This window comes from Cuculus canorus, chromosome 5, assembly GCF_017976375.1.
Source record: "Cuculus canorus isolate bCucCan1 chromosome 5, bCucCan1.pri, whole genome shotgun sequence".
Taxonomy (NCBI): Eukaryota; Metazoa; Chordata; class Aves; order Cuculiformes; family Cuculidae; genus Cuculus; species Cuculus canorus.
Genome location: NC_071405.1, coordinates 19427684 through 19446647, shown reverse-complemented (window position 1 = coordinate 19446647; position 18964 = coordinate 19427684). Strand labels below are relative to the sequence as shown.

The following is an 18964-nucleotide window of genomic DNA, read 5'->3' as shown; positions in this document are numbered from 1 at the left end:
GATCAGGTATGTCAGTATTCTAATACAGTTGTATACTAGTGAACTTTTTAAAAAGATTTGAAAGAATTGCTCTGCTGGGTCAAATCAAAAATTCATCTAGCCTGTCAGGAACAAGACTCTGTTTCTGACCAGCTAGGTAGGCAGTGTGACATTGAGCTGTTCCCATCCCAAAACCATGCTGTTGAAGAGTTCTTTATGTGGAAGTTTTTCCTTGTGGGTTCCTCCATGCCTGCCCTCTCCAGGGCCTCATCAACCTCCTTGTTGGCTTCCTCCTGGCCAAACCTGGATGTTAATGTATTCAAGAGGAGGATCTTGGTGGGGGCAATCCTAATGACTGTAGGCCTGTTGCCATTCCTTGGTGCTTCAGCATCTGCCTAGCTACTTGGGAAGCCATCAGACAGGAGCATGTGTTTTGAATTGTTGTCCTCAGGCATGCCCTTCCTAGTTCCTATTTTTGATTGACTTACCCAGTGCCTTCTTTGGAGACAAGTGAAATCAAAGAATAAGTTGGATCTTTACCTGTGTGTGTGTGTGGTTTTTTTTTTTTTCTTCTTTTCCTTAAATCCTTAATTTCCCAAGAGAAACCGTACATAGAGAAACCTTTAATAGGAAAAAAAAAAACCCAAGAGTGCCACAAACAGTGACAAGAGAATTATTTAAAAAGGAGTACAAGAAGGAGGGAAAACAATTAAATTTCCCTATGCAGTTTTCTGAGTCATCAGTAACAGTTGGTACTTGTCTGGCTGTTCGTGACCAGATGTTTCCATTTCTTAATGACATTTTGATTGGTTAACTGATTGCCTGCCTAGCACCCACTGGAAAAATGCATGTTCCACAGCTGAAGCAATGCACGTGTGGTATGTAATTTATTGAAACATCAGATTTTTCTGTAGTATTTTAATTCTTCATCATAGTATATATGCACTATTCTTTTCTTAGAAAGGAAATAGTTATGGGCCATTTTTACAATGTATAGAAATAAAACTCACAATTGTATTTGTAGCATTGGTGATAGGAACAGACTGCCTTTTTTATTTGAAATTATTCCTACTTAATAGCCTAAATATAATTTAGTGATCCTGATAATTTGGAAATTGACATTAATTTCTATGGTTGCTATCTGGAATTAGAATGTACTACTGATGCAGATACATACTGTTTGCCTTCAGCAGTACTTTAGCAGTATTTTCTAATTCTAGCCTAGCTTTAATGCTTTCTTTATGATGCTGACATCTCTAGCAACATCTGCATATGAAAACATGCATTTTTGGTCCTATATTAATTATTAATTTTGTGTCAAAAATAAAGTTGCCATACAGTTGACTGTATGTAATGGAGCGTCTGGTTTTGCTAGTAAAAATGAAGCTCAGCTGCAGTTAATACACGTCATATATCCCTAGTAGACTGTTCTGAACTGGTACTTCTAGTCATTAAAAAAAATCCCCTTGTGCCATCTTCTGAGTAAAATGAAGTGTGTCAGGTCTTTTTGCAGTGTTGGGTTTTATAGTTAACTGGAATGATAGATTTGAATCTGTAGTGCGTACTTAGAGAAAAGTCTTAAATATGTTACAGTCTTACAGTACGTGATTATGAATCAGTAAGAATAGAAGTATAATTCTTTATGTAGCTTATGAAGTTCAACAAGACCAAGTGTAAGGTCCTGCACCTGGGTCGGGGCAATTCCAACCACAGATACAGGCTGGGTGGAGAATGGGTTGGAAGTAGCCCTAAAGAGAAAGACTTTGGGGTGCTGGTGGATGAGAAGCTCAACATGAGCTGGGAATGTGTGCTTGCAGCCCAGAAGGCCAACTGTATCCTGGGCTGCGTCAGAAGTGTGACCAGCAGGTCAAGGGAGGTAATCCTGCCCCTCTACTCTGCTCTTGCGTGACCTCACCTGGATTACTGTGTTCAGTTTTGGAGTCCTTCAGCCACAGGAAGGACCATGGATCTGTTAAACCAAGTCCAGAGGAGGGCTACAAAGATGATCAAAGGCTGGAGCACCTCCGGTACGAGTGTAGGCTGAGAGACTTCCAGCTCAAACCATTCTGTGATAGAATAATATTTTCAGTGGCATAGTTATGATAAATATCTTCCACAATCTCAATTTTTAGTGTAAACAGCTCAAGCATAAGAGTAGTCCAAGCTATACTGAAACCCTTATGTTTCCTGAGGTGAGGATATAAGGCTGAGATAGATGTATAAATCCATTTATTTTTCTTCACAAAAGCTGCTGTTAAAAGCAAAACTTCTAAAGCTGAGTATGTCTGGCTTAATGTGAGGTTGACTAGTATCTTGCCTTTGGTTTTAATCGAATGAAATCTTTTCCCAGTGTTCAGTGAAGAGAAACTGTTCAAAAAGGGAATGAAATTGCACTGGACTGCAGGCAAATTTCAAGGATATTTGTTTAAGGTGGTTTCCTTTAAAACATAGAATAAACGTGCTGCTTGGGAGCAGACTGGTAAAAAGACATTTCTTTCAGGACAGGCTGTGTTTTTCTGTGTAGTTTTTAGCAAGTAATGGTGGAAGGAATAGAAGTACTTACGCTTGATGATACTGGATGTAAATGAACAGGTATAATCTACAGTCTGTAATTGATTTGTGGCTTGTTTGAAAACTTTGGTCATGTGTAGCAAAGAAACAAGTTATTAACACTGTTGCTCAAATTTAAAGCAAGTTCTATTGATAACAGCTAGTGATTTCAGCTGATGTTTCTAAATTATATTTAAGATGAGCCAATGATGTTGTTAGGGCTTGAATTATCAAAACTTGGATTGCATATGTTGCAAATTGTATGTATCGTTAATGCCTATGATGTTTAATGCATTCCTGTTGCAGTTAGCGGGAGGGACAGGAAAAGCCCCTGTGGATTTCTTCCCCCCCCCAAAGTAGAGCATGCCAGTCTCAATAACTGTTGATCAGGAAAGTTTTAGTTGAGTCTGTCTTAATTCTGCAATTCTAAGCATGTGTCTACGTTTGGATAAAATAGTGTTTTCCTTACTACAGTTCATTGTATTTCATGTCATGCTTACTTTATATTAGAGAATATATGCTTGTCATCTGATATGTTCACAGCTTATCTGTAGAGGATCTCTTGAGTCTCTTAAACTTTCATCTTGAAGTGTTTTGGGTCCTCCTTGAGTGTCTGCAGCTATATGCATCGGAAAGATGCTAGTGCGTGTTTTGACTTTGTGTTTGTTCCAGTTCTGTGCATGGGTGTGTTTATGTATGCATGAACTATATTTGTTTTTTTTCATAACAATGTACATTGCCTCAATAGGAAAGTATTAGACAGACAGAAAATCATTTGTCTAGATGTTCTTTCTAAATATATCAGGGGATTCTTCATTTTAACAAACTTACAAAGAAGACTTCTTTAAACATTTACAATGAAGTTCACAATATACTTTTTCCCTTTTAAAGGCTTTAAGGAAGCAAGATGCTAAAGCAGATGAAACAGAAGAACTCATGAAAAATAAACTTATGAAGTATGAAAGAGAAAAGAACCAAGTAAGCCTTAATTTTCTCTTCTCTTGTTTGGCTTTAAATTAGTCTATAGAGTGATGTGTTACAGTATATGCTTCTATATAGGAAAAACAGCAGGAGAAAACTTCTTTTACCCTTTAAGATAACAAGGATTTGGTGGTTTTGTTTTTTTGTGGTTTTTTTTTTTTTTTTTTTTTTTTTTTGCATCAGAGGCACTGAATGTAACTCTGCTGAACTTCTGTCTCTTCTTTTGAAAGCTCTTTAGTTATAGTGGTGTACTTCGAACAACTCTTCCATCCTGCCAGGTAGGACGAGTTTATAACTTGGGATATCCTTGATTTCTTTCTTGTATTTGTCTCTAAATTTATACATAGTCCACTTTTTGCTTATTGCAGCAGTGCAAAGATGCAGCTTTTATCCCTGCCAACTAATGAATGCTGGTATTTTACACCATGGTTATTAATTACTGATATAGCGCTGGACTTGGCAGTGCTAGGTTTATGAATGGGCTCTATGATCTTAAAGGTATTTTCCAACCTAAATGATTCCATGATTTTGTGATATTGCTCTCTTCCTGTTCACAGAAAACTACATTTCTTATATTTCTGTTCAGACAGGGTCCTAGGGCCATATTACACTATTCTAGCTTTTTTCCTTGTACATTGAGTTTAGCCTTTTTGTCAATACTTTGAAAGTTATGCCCCTTGCTAAACCGTCTATGTAGCGCTTTATATTATGTTAGTCTCTCCATACTACTGGTCTTATTTACTTTGCCCGCTTGCCAGCATCTCAGCATCCTCTTTGAGGTTTATATCTCTGCAATAACAGTTTCCGCTGTCAAAACCTGTATTTATTTCCATGTGGATCTTTGTGCTCTTTGAACTATTTATGGTAGAAGTCAGAAAACATTTTTTAACTTTTGTTTTCTGGGTTTTTTTTTCTATGTGATCATCAGTTCGATTATTTCTGATTAAATATCTAAAAATTCCCTTAATATATTTTTAAAAAAAATTGTGAAATTTGCTTTAAAGTTTTAGACAAATAAAAATATATATGTTATACCTTTGTTTTAAGTAGATGCTTATATAGATTGATTTAATGTGCCAGAATTACATAGCTAAAATATTATTTTTGTAATATGATGCATACATGGCTTTTCTTTCTTCATAATCTTCTATAATTAAAGCTTGAGCAGGAATTGGAGCAGTCCCAGAAAAAGTTGAATGAATCGGAAGGCAGTAGGGAAGCTCTTTTGCATCAGGTAACTCCTTCAGTTTGGTGAAAATCCTAAAGTTTTCATATTAGACTGTGTCTGAGTCTCTTTGCTTATCTTCCTGTCTCATACTCTGATAACTTTGTTTTGGGAAGGGAAGGGAAGAAGGAAATAGACAGATTGAAGAGTCTAAGAGGACTGACCTTTTGTTACGCTTTTTCTGCCTTCCAAAGTCTTATGTATATATGTTCATATATAATAATTATGGTAGTAGTTATGGTACTTTTAAAATACATAAACATATTATTTGTAACTGCCCTTCATTGTATGCTTTAGAACAACTCCTTTATTTGTGATTACTGTTATGCAAAGCGTATGCTGCAGTTGGTGAATTCAGATAAACCAGTGACCTAGAATACAGCAAATACTTCTGTACTAACATGTGATAAAAGTATATAACAAACACCTGAAAAAATGTCAAAGCATGGAAATACGATTAGGTATAGAAGTTGCAGGAACCTGGATTTAGAAAACTTCAGCAAATGTCCTTTCTTCTAAACATTTCTAGTAATTCTGTATTTCAGAGGAGCTGGGACAAAAGATTGAAATAGGGAGGGGGCAATTGACATATCAGTTAGATTACACAAGTCAAACAACTAATACTAACAGAAGTTTAAGTTGGCTGTATTACTGGTTTGAATTTAACTCAGTGCATGGAATATGGTGCTGTATCACATAAGGGTAATATCAGTTAAAGCTATTATAATTCAGTTCAATTTTAGCATGTGTTTTTTTTATTTTCATCTACACAGTGTCATCTTTTTAAGTGCTAGACTGTATATGATAGAAAGGAAAAATGTAAAAAGCCCCTATATTTCTTAAGAATAACTACGTTGTGTTCATAATGAGTAGAATTTACATAGAATATATGGCTTTTTAAATTTGTATAGATATTTTCACTAGCAATGTAAAAAGACAATTGCAACTTATAAAATGGTAGTATTTTGTTTGGTCTAGAGAAATTAAAGTTCAATTATGATCAATGTAACAAATTAAAATGTTTCCTTTAATTTTCAATAATCATTTTTTGGCCTATAATTAGGAAGTAATTTGTCTTTTGTTTGCTATCTACAGTACTTTTATTTATAAATATTACTTCTGTATAGTCTTTTTGTGTTTTCTAAAGTGTTTAATAAAAGTATGCTATTGAGTCTTTCATTTTGTTTTTCACTAAACATTTGATACTTTTACCTGCTTTTTAGGTTGAGGATCTTCGTTCTCAACTTTTGAGAGCAGAACAAGACCGTGTAGAGTTGCAACATCAAATTTCACATGTTGCTATGCCCTGCCAGACCTACCAAGATGTACAAGATGTTGACAGGAGAATTAGAACAGGTACAACTTTCAAATTTTGCACTAGAGGCCTGCAAGTTAGTTAGTTAGCCTGGATATTAATTTTATCTTTGAGTTGCAGTCTAATTCTTCTACTGTTTCAACAAAACCAGCCATTTAACTCCTCAGCTTTAAGTTAATAAGTACCGGCACCTGAATATTGACAGAGAGCAATGAAGTTAAAACTTAGGATAAAATATCATGATTTGCACAGTTAATAGAAATGAACATCACTGGCGACAATTTTGGTGAAGTGGTTAGTGTTTTTGCAGAAGAAAACCATTGGAATTATTTTTAAGTAATAATTTTTCTGAAATATTACATTTTAGTCCATTAGCAGTTTAAATTCTGCCCTCTTGAAAATCGTAACAAAAGTCATTTACATAGCTGGTTAATAACACTGATAAATTTCTGGTAGAATTTCTAAGGGGCAATACCACACTCCACAGAGGTTAAGAAAGTTTTTGAGTATGATGCAGTCAGGGCTTCTGTTTGCAGCATGTTAGAATTTTAGAGATGGAACCATGCTGCTTAGAAGAAAAATATTTTAAATGATTTCAAGATGTATTGCATATTAAATTACAATTATATCAAGGTCTTTGGTACATTCTTAGTTATCTAGCAGTATTTAGACTTTTCAAACATAATCAAAAAGGCATTAGAGAGAGTCTTTATCTTTCACTTTATTAACATAGAAATGTATTACTCAAGATAATAGAGGAATAGTTACTCCAATTCTCATGTCTCTGTGAATGTTTAATTGGTTTGGTTAATGGCATCTTTTTTGACTACAGCTACTGAATTATCTTGGTGATTGAAATAGGACTCTGACTCCCTGTTTTATAAATCTCATACAAAGCACTGGAAAATGGCTAGATTTTGTACATGGCTTAGCTGTAGAAGTGTCACACAATAGTAATTTTAATAGTTTTTCTCCAGTCATGCTAATGTATCTACTTAGAAGAGAATTTATTTGAAAATAAGCCTTTCATGTTAATGGAAGTGTATTTTAATTTTTCCATTTGTTTTATAATTATAAATCAAAACTGTTGTAAAAATATGAAGGAAGTAAAAAAAAAAAAGTACTGGAGCTATTAAGTTAAACACATATAATTACTTATGTATGCAGTTGTGTTTCTCCTTACTGTGTTATTACTGTTTCTTCAAAGATGCATGGGAAGAATAGAAAGGGAGATTTTCTTTGCCTCTATTAGTTGTTTATGACTATAAAACTTTGTTTCCTCAACCAGAAATTCGTCCTGCTGTCATCATAAATTTCTATCGTAGTTGTAGGATTCAGAGATCAAACACACAGATATTAACCTCTAAATCAGAAGGTATTACTCTAGCAGGATAAATCTTGGCCTTGAAGTTTGTGGCTGAGTTTCGTTTACACCACGGCTTCCCCACTGTTTCTTCTGTCCTATTTTATTTTATTGAGGCTTTTTTTTCTTTCTGTTGTTTGTGTGTGGGGATGTGGGGACCCCCCCCATAAAATAATGGGATAAATGGAGAAATACTGTCTCATTCAGTAAAGGGTTATGATATAGGTATGACCGTTTTTCGCACATACTTGGATTAAAATCAATAGTTGTAGAATGGTCTCAAGTGGAGAAGAAAATTGCTAAAAGAGAGAAAAATAATTTTCCACAAGTTGGTTCTTCTGCTGGACCTATTGGTCTGTTCTTACTATTTTATAGTAGCTGAAAGATATGAGAGAGAGAAGCAAGAACTGGAGAAACATGTTTCGGAACTTAAAGCAAAGTTGAGTCATAATGTTGTAATGTCAGAGGTAGAAGAACTGAAAAGATGCGTAGAACGTAAGGACAAGGAGAAAGCACAGCTTCTAATGCATATACAGGTAAGTTGTTCTTGTTTTGTTCTTTTAATAATTTCATATATGTCTAAGGTAGGTGATGTGCCAGATGAGAGAGTAATCTTTAAAACTAAGTAACTATCATGCTTTTGTTAGTTTGTTCTATAAATTACTTTAAAAGGTGATCTGAATTTGTAGAGGTTTTTCTGTCCCATCTTGTTAATAAACCAAAAAAGGTATTTGCTACTGCCCATGAATTTAATGATTTTGATTATTTTTCTTTCCCATGTGCAAAGAAAAGGTGATCCAATGTTTTCAGCAGTTACAATTAGTAATGGTTTCTGGAATTACTTTTATAAGTTAGTATTTACTTCCTTATTCCCCATTTTTTAACAATTAAATGCTATGTAATAACACAAGTGTTTATTATATTAATAGTAGTATTCTTATTTATGGTTAACAGGTACTATTTAAAGCGATTCTCTGTGAAAAGAATAACAGCAGTCTCTGACCCTGGTATTTCAGTTAGAAGACTTACCTTGAACACAAAATGGGATATCAGGAGGCAGTACCCTTTTTACTTAAGACAAGAGTTTTTCTGTAGTTTTGGATCTGTCTAGATTTGTCACTGGTAGGCAAGATCTGTCAACAGTAACTGTTTTCTGCTGTATTTCATGACTGTCAGGAGAGATGAGGATATTTTCAAAACTGTAAGGGATTTCAGTACTGAAATACGTATTTCTTGTACTTGTATTGGGGAATTCGGTAAGCTAAGAGTTTTGTATTTTGTGTTTTATTTTTCTAATCATGGTACTTTCCTTTGAAATGATGCTCTTTTGTTTTGGAAATTCAAAAGTAGTAATTTTTTAAAATATTTTCATAGATTTACAGGCCTGTACTGTTCAGTTTACTTATGCTGTTTTCTGTTCTGTGCTGGCTTGAATAAAACTGATATCGTTACATTTGCAAGAAATTGAAGACTCAAAATAAGTTCCTACATGCATTATGAAAATAGGTCATTGAAGAGGTCTAAAAAAGACTTAGGGTGCTCCAATAGATTATATAGGCAAACAGAACTAATTTCCTGATGCCCCTCAGCATTTGTGTTCTAGGTGGCCAATACAACTCCAGACTAACCTGAAAACATGCTTATTTTTGTTTTTGTGGGACCTGAGAATTCCAGACATTTGGTAGCAGGAATTAATGGATAAAAACCCCATAGAAAACACTTTTTTAAGGCTTCTGCTTGTAGAACTTGCTTTCTTGAGGGTCAGAATAATGTTCTAGTACTGATTTCCTGCTCTGTGAAAATACTGAAGGACCAGTGCTGAGCCAGGGTCATTGTCATTGCTCTAAGTTAGAAGTCTGTGACGTCCCTGATTATCTCAACAGAAAATACTTTGTACTTCTTATCTGCTTCCCACTGCCATTCTCCTACAGAGGCAGTAGTAACAGGAAATAGCTAGTATGTTTTCTTTTAATAAGACATCAAGGAATGCAAGGATGTGAATTTCTAAACTTACGTACTAACAAAGCATTTTGTCAACCCTATACTAACAGCTGCTCCTATCAGATAGTCTGATTCCCAGTTGGAAGTGACCAGTCATGTTTGACTTGACTGTAATTTGTCTTTCGTTAGTGGGAAGGATTTAATTGTACTTGCTGCTGATGTACATGTGATATTAGAAATTTCTTTTAATTTATTTAAATGTCATTGTTTTCAGCAATTTAAGTTGTGTTGTACATTTAGTCTTTGACAATTGTCGTAAACTCACAATATGACATAAAATGGATAGGATGAAAAAGATTATAATCACATTCGTAAACTCATGAGTAGAAGTGAGTTCAATCTTAAACTAATTTTTAAATTTAATAATTTCAGTTGCTGTAGTGTACCTGACACTGCTCTGTAAGATCTTGGAAGTGGGTACAGCTATCTTAAATATATTTTTCTGCATGGAACTGTAGTGACATGGAACTGTTATGGCTATCACGACCTAGATATGTCTTTTATGATTATTATGACCTAACTATTACGGCAAACAAATAAGCGAATTATAAAGATGCAATACCCTAGTTTCTCCATAGACTTATTCTTGTGAAATTATTTGATTTACTAATTACTTCTCATTCTGGTTAGGTCATAGTAGTCTTATGGCATTGTCCAGTAAAGTGTTACAGCAGACAATCAGTTTCTTAAAATATTTCAAATTGTCCGAAGGAAATTTATAGATTTGTTTATTTAAGATTAGAATTGATTTGTTTGTTTAAGATTAAAATTGTTCGGTAATGTAAGTCTTTCAGTCTTAAGAAGACTGAAGTACTTAATCATAGAATCATAGAATCCCTAGGTTAGAAAAGACCTCTTGGATCATCCAGTCCAACTGTTCCTATCTGCCACTAAACCAAGTCTCTGAGCACCTCGTCTACCCGCCTTTTAAATCTCTCCAGGGATGGGGGACTCCAACCGCCTCCCTGCGCAGTGTCTGCCAGTGCCCCATGACCCTTTCTGTGCATAATTTTTTCCTGATATCCAGTCTGGTGCAGCTTGAGGCCATTCCTCTTTGTCTCTGTCCCCTGTCACTTGGGAGAAGAGGCCAGCTCCCTCCTCTCTACAACCTCCTCTCAGGTAGTTGTAGAGAGCAGTAAGGTCTCCCCTCAGCCTGCTGAAGGTAACTAGCAGAGGATGGTTCCATCTGTGACTTCAGTGCCTGCTCAGCACAGGAAAGTATTGAAGAGGACTTGGAAGGCTTTACAAGAAGTGCACCTAAATGCACCAAGAGCTAGGCTTCTTCCATGCAGCCCAGCTGTGCTCCAGAGCCAAGGCCAGTTGGATCCTGCAGGAGCTGATGCCCTCCCCCCCTGGAAGGCCCAGTTTGTTCAAGCAGCTCCCTGGCCCTGCTGCTGCCCTTCAGGTGTTTCTTAAACTGCAGAGAGCCAGAGCCTATGCGTGTGTGCCGTCATCGGGGCCGGGGGTGTCAGGGCCTCATTTAAAATTAATCCTCATTAAAATTAATTTTATGTTTTTTTTTCATCCTCCTAAAGATGAAGCTGTTAGCCAGTTATTTTCTTTTAAAGATCCAATTAAGATATCTGAAAATCAATAAGCAACACTTTTCTAAATTTAAGGAAATATTCTCACAAAATAAAGTAAATTAATACCTTTGTAGATCAGCTAGTTTCACAATGTCGGTGATGTTCAAATGCAGGAGTAGTGCTACAGATAGATTTAAAATATACAGATGCTGTTCACTTTGATACAAGTTTCTATGTAAAATAACATATCAACCTGGAAAGGTATTTTAGCTGTATCTTATATTTACATAAACTATTCCCTGTTAGGACAACTACAGTTCCTGCTTTGGGAAAAAATAGAGGAGGCATGACTTTAAGAAATTGATTTTGTACAATGTACATTTTACTGAACAAATACATTTATTGACTGTTGGGGTGTATTCATCTTTGATTATTCGATTCACAGCATTTATGCTTGCATGAAAAATATAAACCTCGTGGATTAACAGTTCTGTTTAGATACAATGTGATTATTAAGAGATTCAGATCAGATTGTGATGATTAATATTTGAGCTCTGCAATCAGGAAAAATTAGTAAGAATAATAATTAGGTCTATGATTTGGATAGCACTGCTGAAAACAGTATCCATGAAAAACATTACAATTACAAAGCATTAGAATCTGGTGACTGCTCTGCTCAAAGACAGGGCAGAAAAGAGAGGAGGAAGAAAAAAAAAAATAGATTTACTTTAGGTGACTGATGTAATTAGTGTGGTGGAATGAAATTTAGCTTTCTGTATTCTTGCCAGTATAGAATGTTTGCACATAACTGTGATATAAGACATTAGTTCTGTAAATTGCGATTGAGTGATCCTTGCTTGCATTTTAAATTTTCATAAAAGTTTTAAGGAAGGTCCCACTCTGTTCTGCTTTCTAGATCTAGAAAAGTTTGTGGTGATTTTGTTTTTAAATTAGATGTTGAAAATGCAGGTCAAAAGTATATATGTAGTCAAGCCAGGGACTAGAAGTCCAAACTACACAAGTTACCAGAATGTGGCAATCACATAATTAGTGCCTGTGGTGATGCACTAGATGCAGTAGAGGCATGGTAATTTTGCCTTGAAACTTACTTGAACTTGAGTGTGCATATTTAAATAACAGTGAAGTAGAATATATGTGTTTTCTAACGCATACAACTGTGAATCTAGAAAGACTTTCCTGTTTTTATTTTGCCACCTGTGGAAGACTTACTCCTGACTGTTCTGTAATGTGTTTACCTGTTGTTTTGTTATATATGTTTCAGTTGTGTCTGAAGCAAGAATAATCATTGTGTAGATAAGCAACTGTTTGTCCAGGGGGTAATTCTGCTCCTCTTTTGCATCATGGGTATAAGTAGCAACCTGTTCTTGTCTGTAGTGTCAGTCCATTCCTATTTGCTCTGTTTTCTGGCAGTACCATGGTCTGTCACATACAAGAGTATACATGCAGTCTTTTTTCCAGCCCAGTAAATGCTGTCTTGAAAAAACTGGCGCAATTTACTGCCTCCTGGAGGTAATGGCCAATTTTAAGGGGGAGAAAAAACCAAAAGTCCTGAAAAGCCCGACCACCAAATCCATGCCATGCCCCTATTCCCCCAAGAAGGACCTTTTGTCTAAATAGTAATTCTATGTGCATTTGTAAAGTTGCTTATCCTTCCCTGGGCAAAGTGTTAATATTTTTACCTTGTCTCTTCTGAATTGCACCCTGTTTATTTCAGACTACATTTCTAATTTGCTTCAGTCATTCGAAAATCTAATCCTCTTCTCTAAAGTATTAAGATTCCTTGAAGCTTGATAATATCTTTGACTACAGAGTAGGTCTGTTAAATGCATCTAAATCATTAATGAAAATGCTGAATAGTATGAAAGCATTCAAAATTGGCCTGAAATACGGAATACTAATGTGAAATTCTACATCATTATTTTAGTAAAATTAACTTTTGATAGTGAAGCTACAGTAATTGGTTTCTGAATATGCCCTTGCAGAATATTTTTCTGACTTGCTTATGAGACTGTCCTGAGAAATATCATCCGATAGGCAGTGCTTGTTGTTTTTAAAATATGTGGTTTCATTCTTTCCTTTTTCATTCTGCATGGATCATACTTCATTATTGAAAGGTCAACAGAAGTTATCTCTAATATGCTTGCTACATTTTCAAACACCTTTGCATTTTGTTCTAGAAACTTCTACCAAGCTGTGCTTTCCCAAGTACCCTTATTGAGCATGTTGCTTCCATAAAAGCAACCAATGTAAAACTAGGTAACAACTAGCTCATACGCTATAGATCATTTTTGTTGTGGTGAATACTGTTCTGTTCTTAGCAATATTCTTTTTCCTCTCGTCTCCTTTCATCTTACTATTTGCTTTCTTCCATATTTGTCTGGTGTGTAACATGAGTATTCTAGTCAATGATTCCTTCTCTAACTTAAAATATGCGTAATAACAAGAACAACCAGGAGAGGAACAAATGCAGAAAGTAAAATATGTAGATAAAGCAACCATGTATTTTATATCTGTGTTGAAATTCTTTACCATTGTAGAAGGGGATATTCTTTGGGCTAACAGGGCTTTCCCTGGTAATCGGAGATCTTTTATGCTATTCGTATTTTGGATAGAAATGTGATTTAATGTTGCTGTATGTTGGTTGATAAGGTTTCGTATTGTATACCTTTAGAGTTGGTATTTTTATATTTTGCTATGATGATTCCAGGTGTTAACATCTGACCTGGAAAACAGGGAGAAGCAGCAGGAAAAAATGCTGGACCAGCTAAAGGAGATGCAGAGTTGCTACAAGGCTAGTGAGAATGGACGTAGACAAACTGAACTTCACTCTGCTGAGTTAGCTCAACAGATTGAAGACAGTACAAAGGAAGCAGAACGGTACCTCACTGAATTCAAGCATTCAGAGGCACTCAGGCTGGAGATTGAGAAAAAAAGAGAAGATTTGAAGGTGAGAGCACAAGAAACTATCCGCCAATGGAAGTTGAAATGTAAGAAACTGGATCGTGAGTTGGAAAAACAAAATGAAACTATCAGCCAGCTGATGGACAAGAACAGTCAGGTAGGATTGACTGGCCTTTTTTTTGTGTCCTTTCTGTTTATTTTAGAAATGAAGATAAGGAGTTTGTTTATGCAAACTGTAACTTAAACCACATGCTGCCTTAAGTTTTGGACAGAATTTTCTGGTGAACTGCAAAATAGCTAATAGGTGGCGATATTTTATATAGATATTTTAGCTGTTACGAAGTTCTATGTTCTCTTCTTTATCCAGTGTTTATTCCAGTCTCTTCAGTTAATCAAAACTTTCTTCTTGTAAAGAAGAGTTTCTGTATTAATGTTGCTTTTATTTTGTCTTTCCAGTTAACTGTTAACTTAGCTTATTTTTAATTAATTTTAAAGGAGAAAAACATGATGTTATTTTTTTGTAAAAAAAATTTAATCATATTAAGCAATAACCCATGTTCAACTTATGTATTGTCTCATGTTGTGGACATCTTTGAAAGTAGTTGTTTACTTTCACCATGTATGTCAGATTGCTAGCAGACTGTAATGCTATATGGACTTGAGCACAGCTAGCGTATTTTGAATTCAATTCTGTATTTAAGCTTTTCTCAGACTCTAGGCTTAGTAACGACCACTTTTTTTGTCAATAAAACTACATGTTCTGAAATATGGTAAGGACTGCAAATCAGTTTGGATTTGACATTTGGACGCAGAAAAGGAGTGATTTTTTGTTTAAGAATGTGCAGAAATATTAGCAAAAAAGCAGTCTTACCTGCATTGGGGATGAACATGCTGCTAACAACTACCAGGCAGTTCCTAGGTTTTTCCATTTAATCTGGATAGAGTCTGTTTCTTATATTTTTGTAACTTCTTGTTTTTATGCTTTTCATGTATGTTTTGTTTCAGCCTCTTCCTTATACTTTTTGAGAACTTTTGAAAAAATCAATTTGAAATAGGATCGTGTAACACTTCTGGGCTTTTGATTTATCTTTGTTCAGTGTGCAAACCACTTTTTCTTCTCTTCCTATGAAATTTCTCATGAAAAAAACATTGGGTTGTTTTTTTGGTTTTTTTCGACTTAAAGAATTCCTTGATTACTTCTAGTCCTGACACTGCTTTAAAGCATTAGCACAGACATGAGTGCTTCGAATAATAGTAGAATTGCCTGTCAAACCAGTAGAATTGCCTGTCTTCGAATAATAGTAGAAACTATCATTCTGTTTGTAATTTTATATTCTCAATATGAAGTTGTAGACTGTTTCCATATGAGGATATAAGCAATCTACATGCAGCATTTGTGATAAGCTTCAGGGAACTAGATGAACATAATTTAACCACCTTTGAAATATACAGACAATTAACCTCCAAGAAAAAATTCTATAAAAGTAAATAATACAGATAAAGGAGAAATGGGAGACCGTCTTTACTTTCTGTTTTAGGACTTCAAAGGGTTAATGGCAAATTTTCACGACGGGGTTGCAGTCATAGATTTCAATTTTATCAGATGTTCCTTATACTATATAGGTGTTCCATATACTGTAATAGGGGTACTGTAGAAAGATTGCTAAAATTTCATGCTTTTGGAGTTACTGAGATAATTTGGTTAAAATCTTGCCTACGTGGTTATGCTTGAAATTGGTTGACGGTGCAATCTCTAGCACCTTTTTTCTTTTGGCATGTATTTTCTTCTAAGTGAGGGATGTAGAAAACATACTTACACTCAAAGAAATTTACTTGTGGGCTTCTTTTGAAATTTTACTGGGTTTTTTTAGCCAAATCATTCAACTGGAGTTGCAAAACAGTTTTAGGAAGATTGAAATACTGATGTTTTTTTCAGAAAAGAAGCATGGTAGTAACTACCCTGTATTCTTGATTTATTATTTCTGTATTTTGTTTCGCATTGCTGACTTTTGATGTAATAACAAAATTTAATTGCCTTTTTGTTCTGGATTATTTCAAGTAATTTTTCTGTAAGAAGTGTACAGTTTGTGTAATTAGTGGAAATAGTAGAATTCAGTATAAAACTGATTTAAGCCAGTTTAAAGATTCCACTAGTTTGTGATACATCAGAAAAATGTTGTGTTATCCCTTTATCATTCTTTTTTTTCCTGTAGTAGAAGCTGTGTGGCTTATGCTAGATGAACTGTAAAATCCTCCTTATTTTAAGTAGAATATTAAAAAATAATAATAACTTGAGATAAATAAGCATCGGGTATGATGTTTGTGACATGAGTTTAATGAAATGTGGTATTTAGTTACATACATGTACTTGTAGTGCATTTTTTTTCCCTGTCATTCAGTGCTTTTCAAGGATTTTTTTAACCCAATATATATCAGTCTTGGAAAAAAACCCTCACTCTCTGTCTTTGAGCTCCATAGGAAAACAGTGGAATTTTTATTCAATTTGAATGATTTTTTTTGGAGATGAAGTCTTCATTTCTTGTTTTTGATCCCTGGGTGAACTAGTCTTGTAACTACTGTTTATTAATCTACTGCATGTAGCTTCAGAAATATTTTGAAGTTGGTATACTTCATATGTAATATTTTAGAAAAAACAACAGACCTATGAAATGGACCCACAGGTAAGATGTGTATGAACAATAGTCCTCCCTGTATTCTACAGTGCTACTGTATTGCCTTGTTTCCATTATCTTATTATTTGGTGGAACCAGCAAAGAAACCTATCTTAGTCTACAAAGAGAGTGAGAAAAGCAGGACATTAACCAAAACTATGCCTATCCCTCTACTTAGAAGGGTAGATCATTTAAGGACAGGTACATGTTTGAGATCATAAATATATTTTCACAGAACAAGGTAGAATTAGGAATGTCCGAGAACATCTTTCCAACAATTTTCTTTAATGACTTTAGGTTGTACTGGGTTTCTTTTTCTTTTTCTTTCTTTTTCTAGGCCCTTAAAGAAAAGGATAACCTCAGAAGTCAACTTCTCTCTGCTGTACACCAAATAGAAAACCTTCGGAAAGAGCTGAGTGAGGTGCTTACAAAGAGGGCCCAACAGGAAGAACTTCTCCACTGCAAAGATGTGAAACTGAATGAAATGAAGTCTCACCAGGTATCTCTTGAAGAAGAGCTCAAAGACATCCAGGGTACTGTAAATAAATTGGACGATGAGTTGAAAAAGCAAGTCTTTCTACAAAATCAAGTTCAAGCTGAAAAGGAACACTTGGAGACAGAACTTGCAACTAGTAGCTTGATCCATAAAAAAGACCAAGAAAGACTCATAGAAATGCAAGCAGATGTAAAAAACTTGAGCTCTGTACGTGTGGAACTAACAAACAGAATAGCAGAAGAGGAAAAAGTAAAAAATGAATTACGTAAGAGACTCTCAGATCTCCAGGAACAACAGGAATCTAAGCATGAAGAGATGACTTCTGCTAACAGGAAGCTGAAGATGGAAAGGGAAGTTCACCAACAGGAGCTGACAGATCTCAGATCCGAGTTACAAAATGTTAAAATCAAACATGAACAAAATATTCAAGAGCTTAATAAACTCCTTAAACAAGAAAAGGATGATGCGGAGGCTCAGATTAGAATGCTAAAGGTACTTACCCTGAAGAATTCCAATGTTAGACTTGATCTCCCCCATCCCGTTGAGTGATGAAGGAAATAAAGCATGAGCTTTCAAACATTTAACATATTTTATTGCGGATCTTCATAAAAATGTAATGTTCAGGCAAAAAAAAAAAAGTAACGGTAACAGTTCTAGGTCAAAAGCTTTACTTAGTTAAAAAACTAGTGAAAAAGGTGTATCTGTGACCAGAACAGGAATAGCTATGTGAGGCTGTAGTGTTTTAAAATTATTTGATCGTTTCTTTTTCAGCTTTTATTTTTACAGTTATTGTCATGACCCTCTTACAGAACTTGCAGTATTTCAGGGATGATGTATTTTTTAAAGTGTTTCAACAGCATGATGCAGTAATACTGTCATTGTGTCTTTGAGTGCTTTCAGAATGTGGATAGTGGTAGTGTATAACACTTGTAAGGTTAATTTTGATAGTTCTTTCTATTTGAAAGAATATTTAGAATTTCTAATTTTTATACAATTTATCAGAAAAGTGACTATGTTCATATAGTAAGTGATGATGAAATACAGCATTATATTAATGAAGAAAAGTTAATATCTAGTTTGCATCATTTGCTTCTAATGCAGGGCTGTTGCATTGGAAAGACAAGCATTTTGGTTGCTTTAGGTGGTCTGAATAAAATTGAAATGTTGAAGTCTTCTAAACTGCACGATTAGCTGTGAACAGTTCTGTAAATGACGCGTTGCTCTTTCATTGAAGCAAATTTGATTACATGATTAAATATATAAGATAGTATTTTGTATGGCCTAATAATAATGATGATGATGATTAACTATTCTATTCTATTCTATTCTATTCTATTCTATTCTATTCTATTCTATTCTATTCTATTCTATTCTATTCTATTCTATTCTATTCTATTCTATTCTATTCTATTCTATTAACACTAATACAGGCAGTACTTTTCCGGAAAAGTTGTAAAATACCAAAGTATTTTGAGTGCACTTCTGAGGCACGATAAATATGGTTTCCACCTCAGTCCCGTCAAATTAAAAAATTACTCATGTAATTAAATCCTACCAATTTAACCATAAAACGTTATAAAGTCCTTAATCAAATTTGTGATCCATGATCATCTTCATCATAAGTAATATAAGCATGTTTCTTTCTCACAAATATGCAACTAGTTAAAAATGCATGTATTCAACATTTTTGCAGTTTGGAACTGCTGTTACTTAGAACAGGATGGTTAGTTATTTAATGTATCATTCATGACATGAGATTGGCAATAATTCTTAAGCACTCGGTAGCAAAGAAAGCATTTAGTGAAGATAGCAATAAAAACAATCTATATGGTTATTAGAGAAAGGATCATTAAAATAAAAACATCTTGACAGCTGTGCTTAACATTGGGGACTTAATTTGTAGTGTGTCTAACATTATTTAAATGATCTGTCCA

At 34.7% G+C, this 18964-nt stretch overlaps 1 protein-coding gene across 6 annotated transcripts in view; it reads left to right on the top strand.

The window, feature by feature from the left end:
- CEP128 (centrosomal protein 128) overlaps positions 1-18964 on the top strand; it is a 133262-nt gene that overhangs the window by 28474 nt on the left and 85824 nt on the right. For all 6 annotated transcript variants that reach the window (XM_009561329.2, XM_054068813.1, XM_054068814.1 and 3 more), the window contains 6 exons: positions 3421-3507; positions 4670-4744; positions 5959-6091; positions 7789-7949; positions 13669-14019; positions 16872-17522. In XM_009561329.2, the coding sequence (XP_009559624.2) occupies positions 3421-3507; positions 4670-4744; positions 5959-6091; positions 7789-7949; positions 13669-14019; positions 16872-17522 (1458 nt within the window). The remainder of the gene's footprint in view (positions 1-3420; positions 3508-4669; positions 4745-5958; positions 6092-7788; positions 7950-13668; positions 14020-16871; positions 17523-18964) is intronic.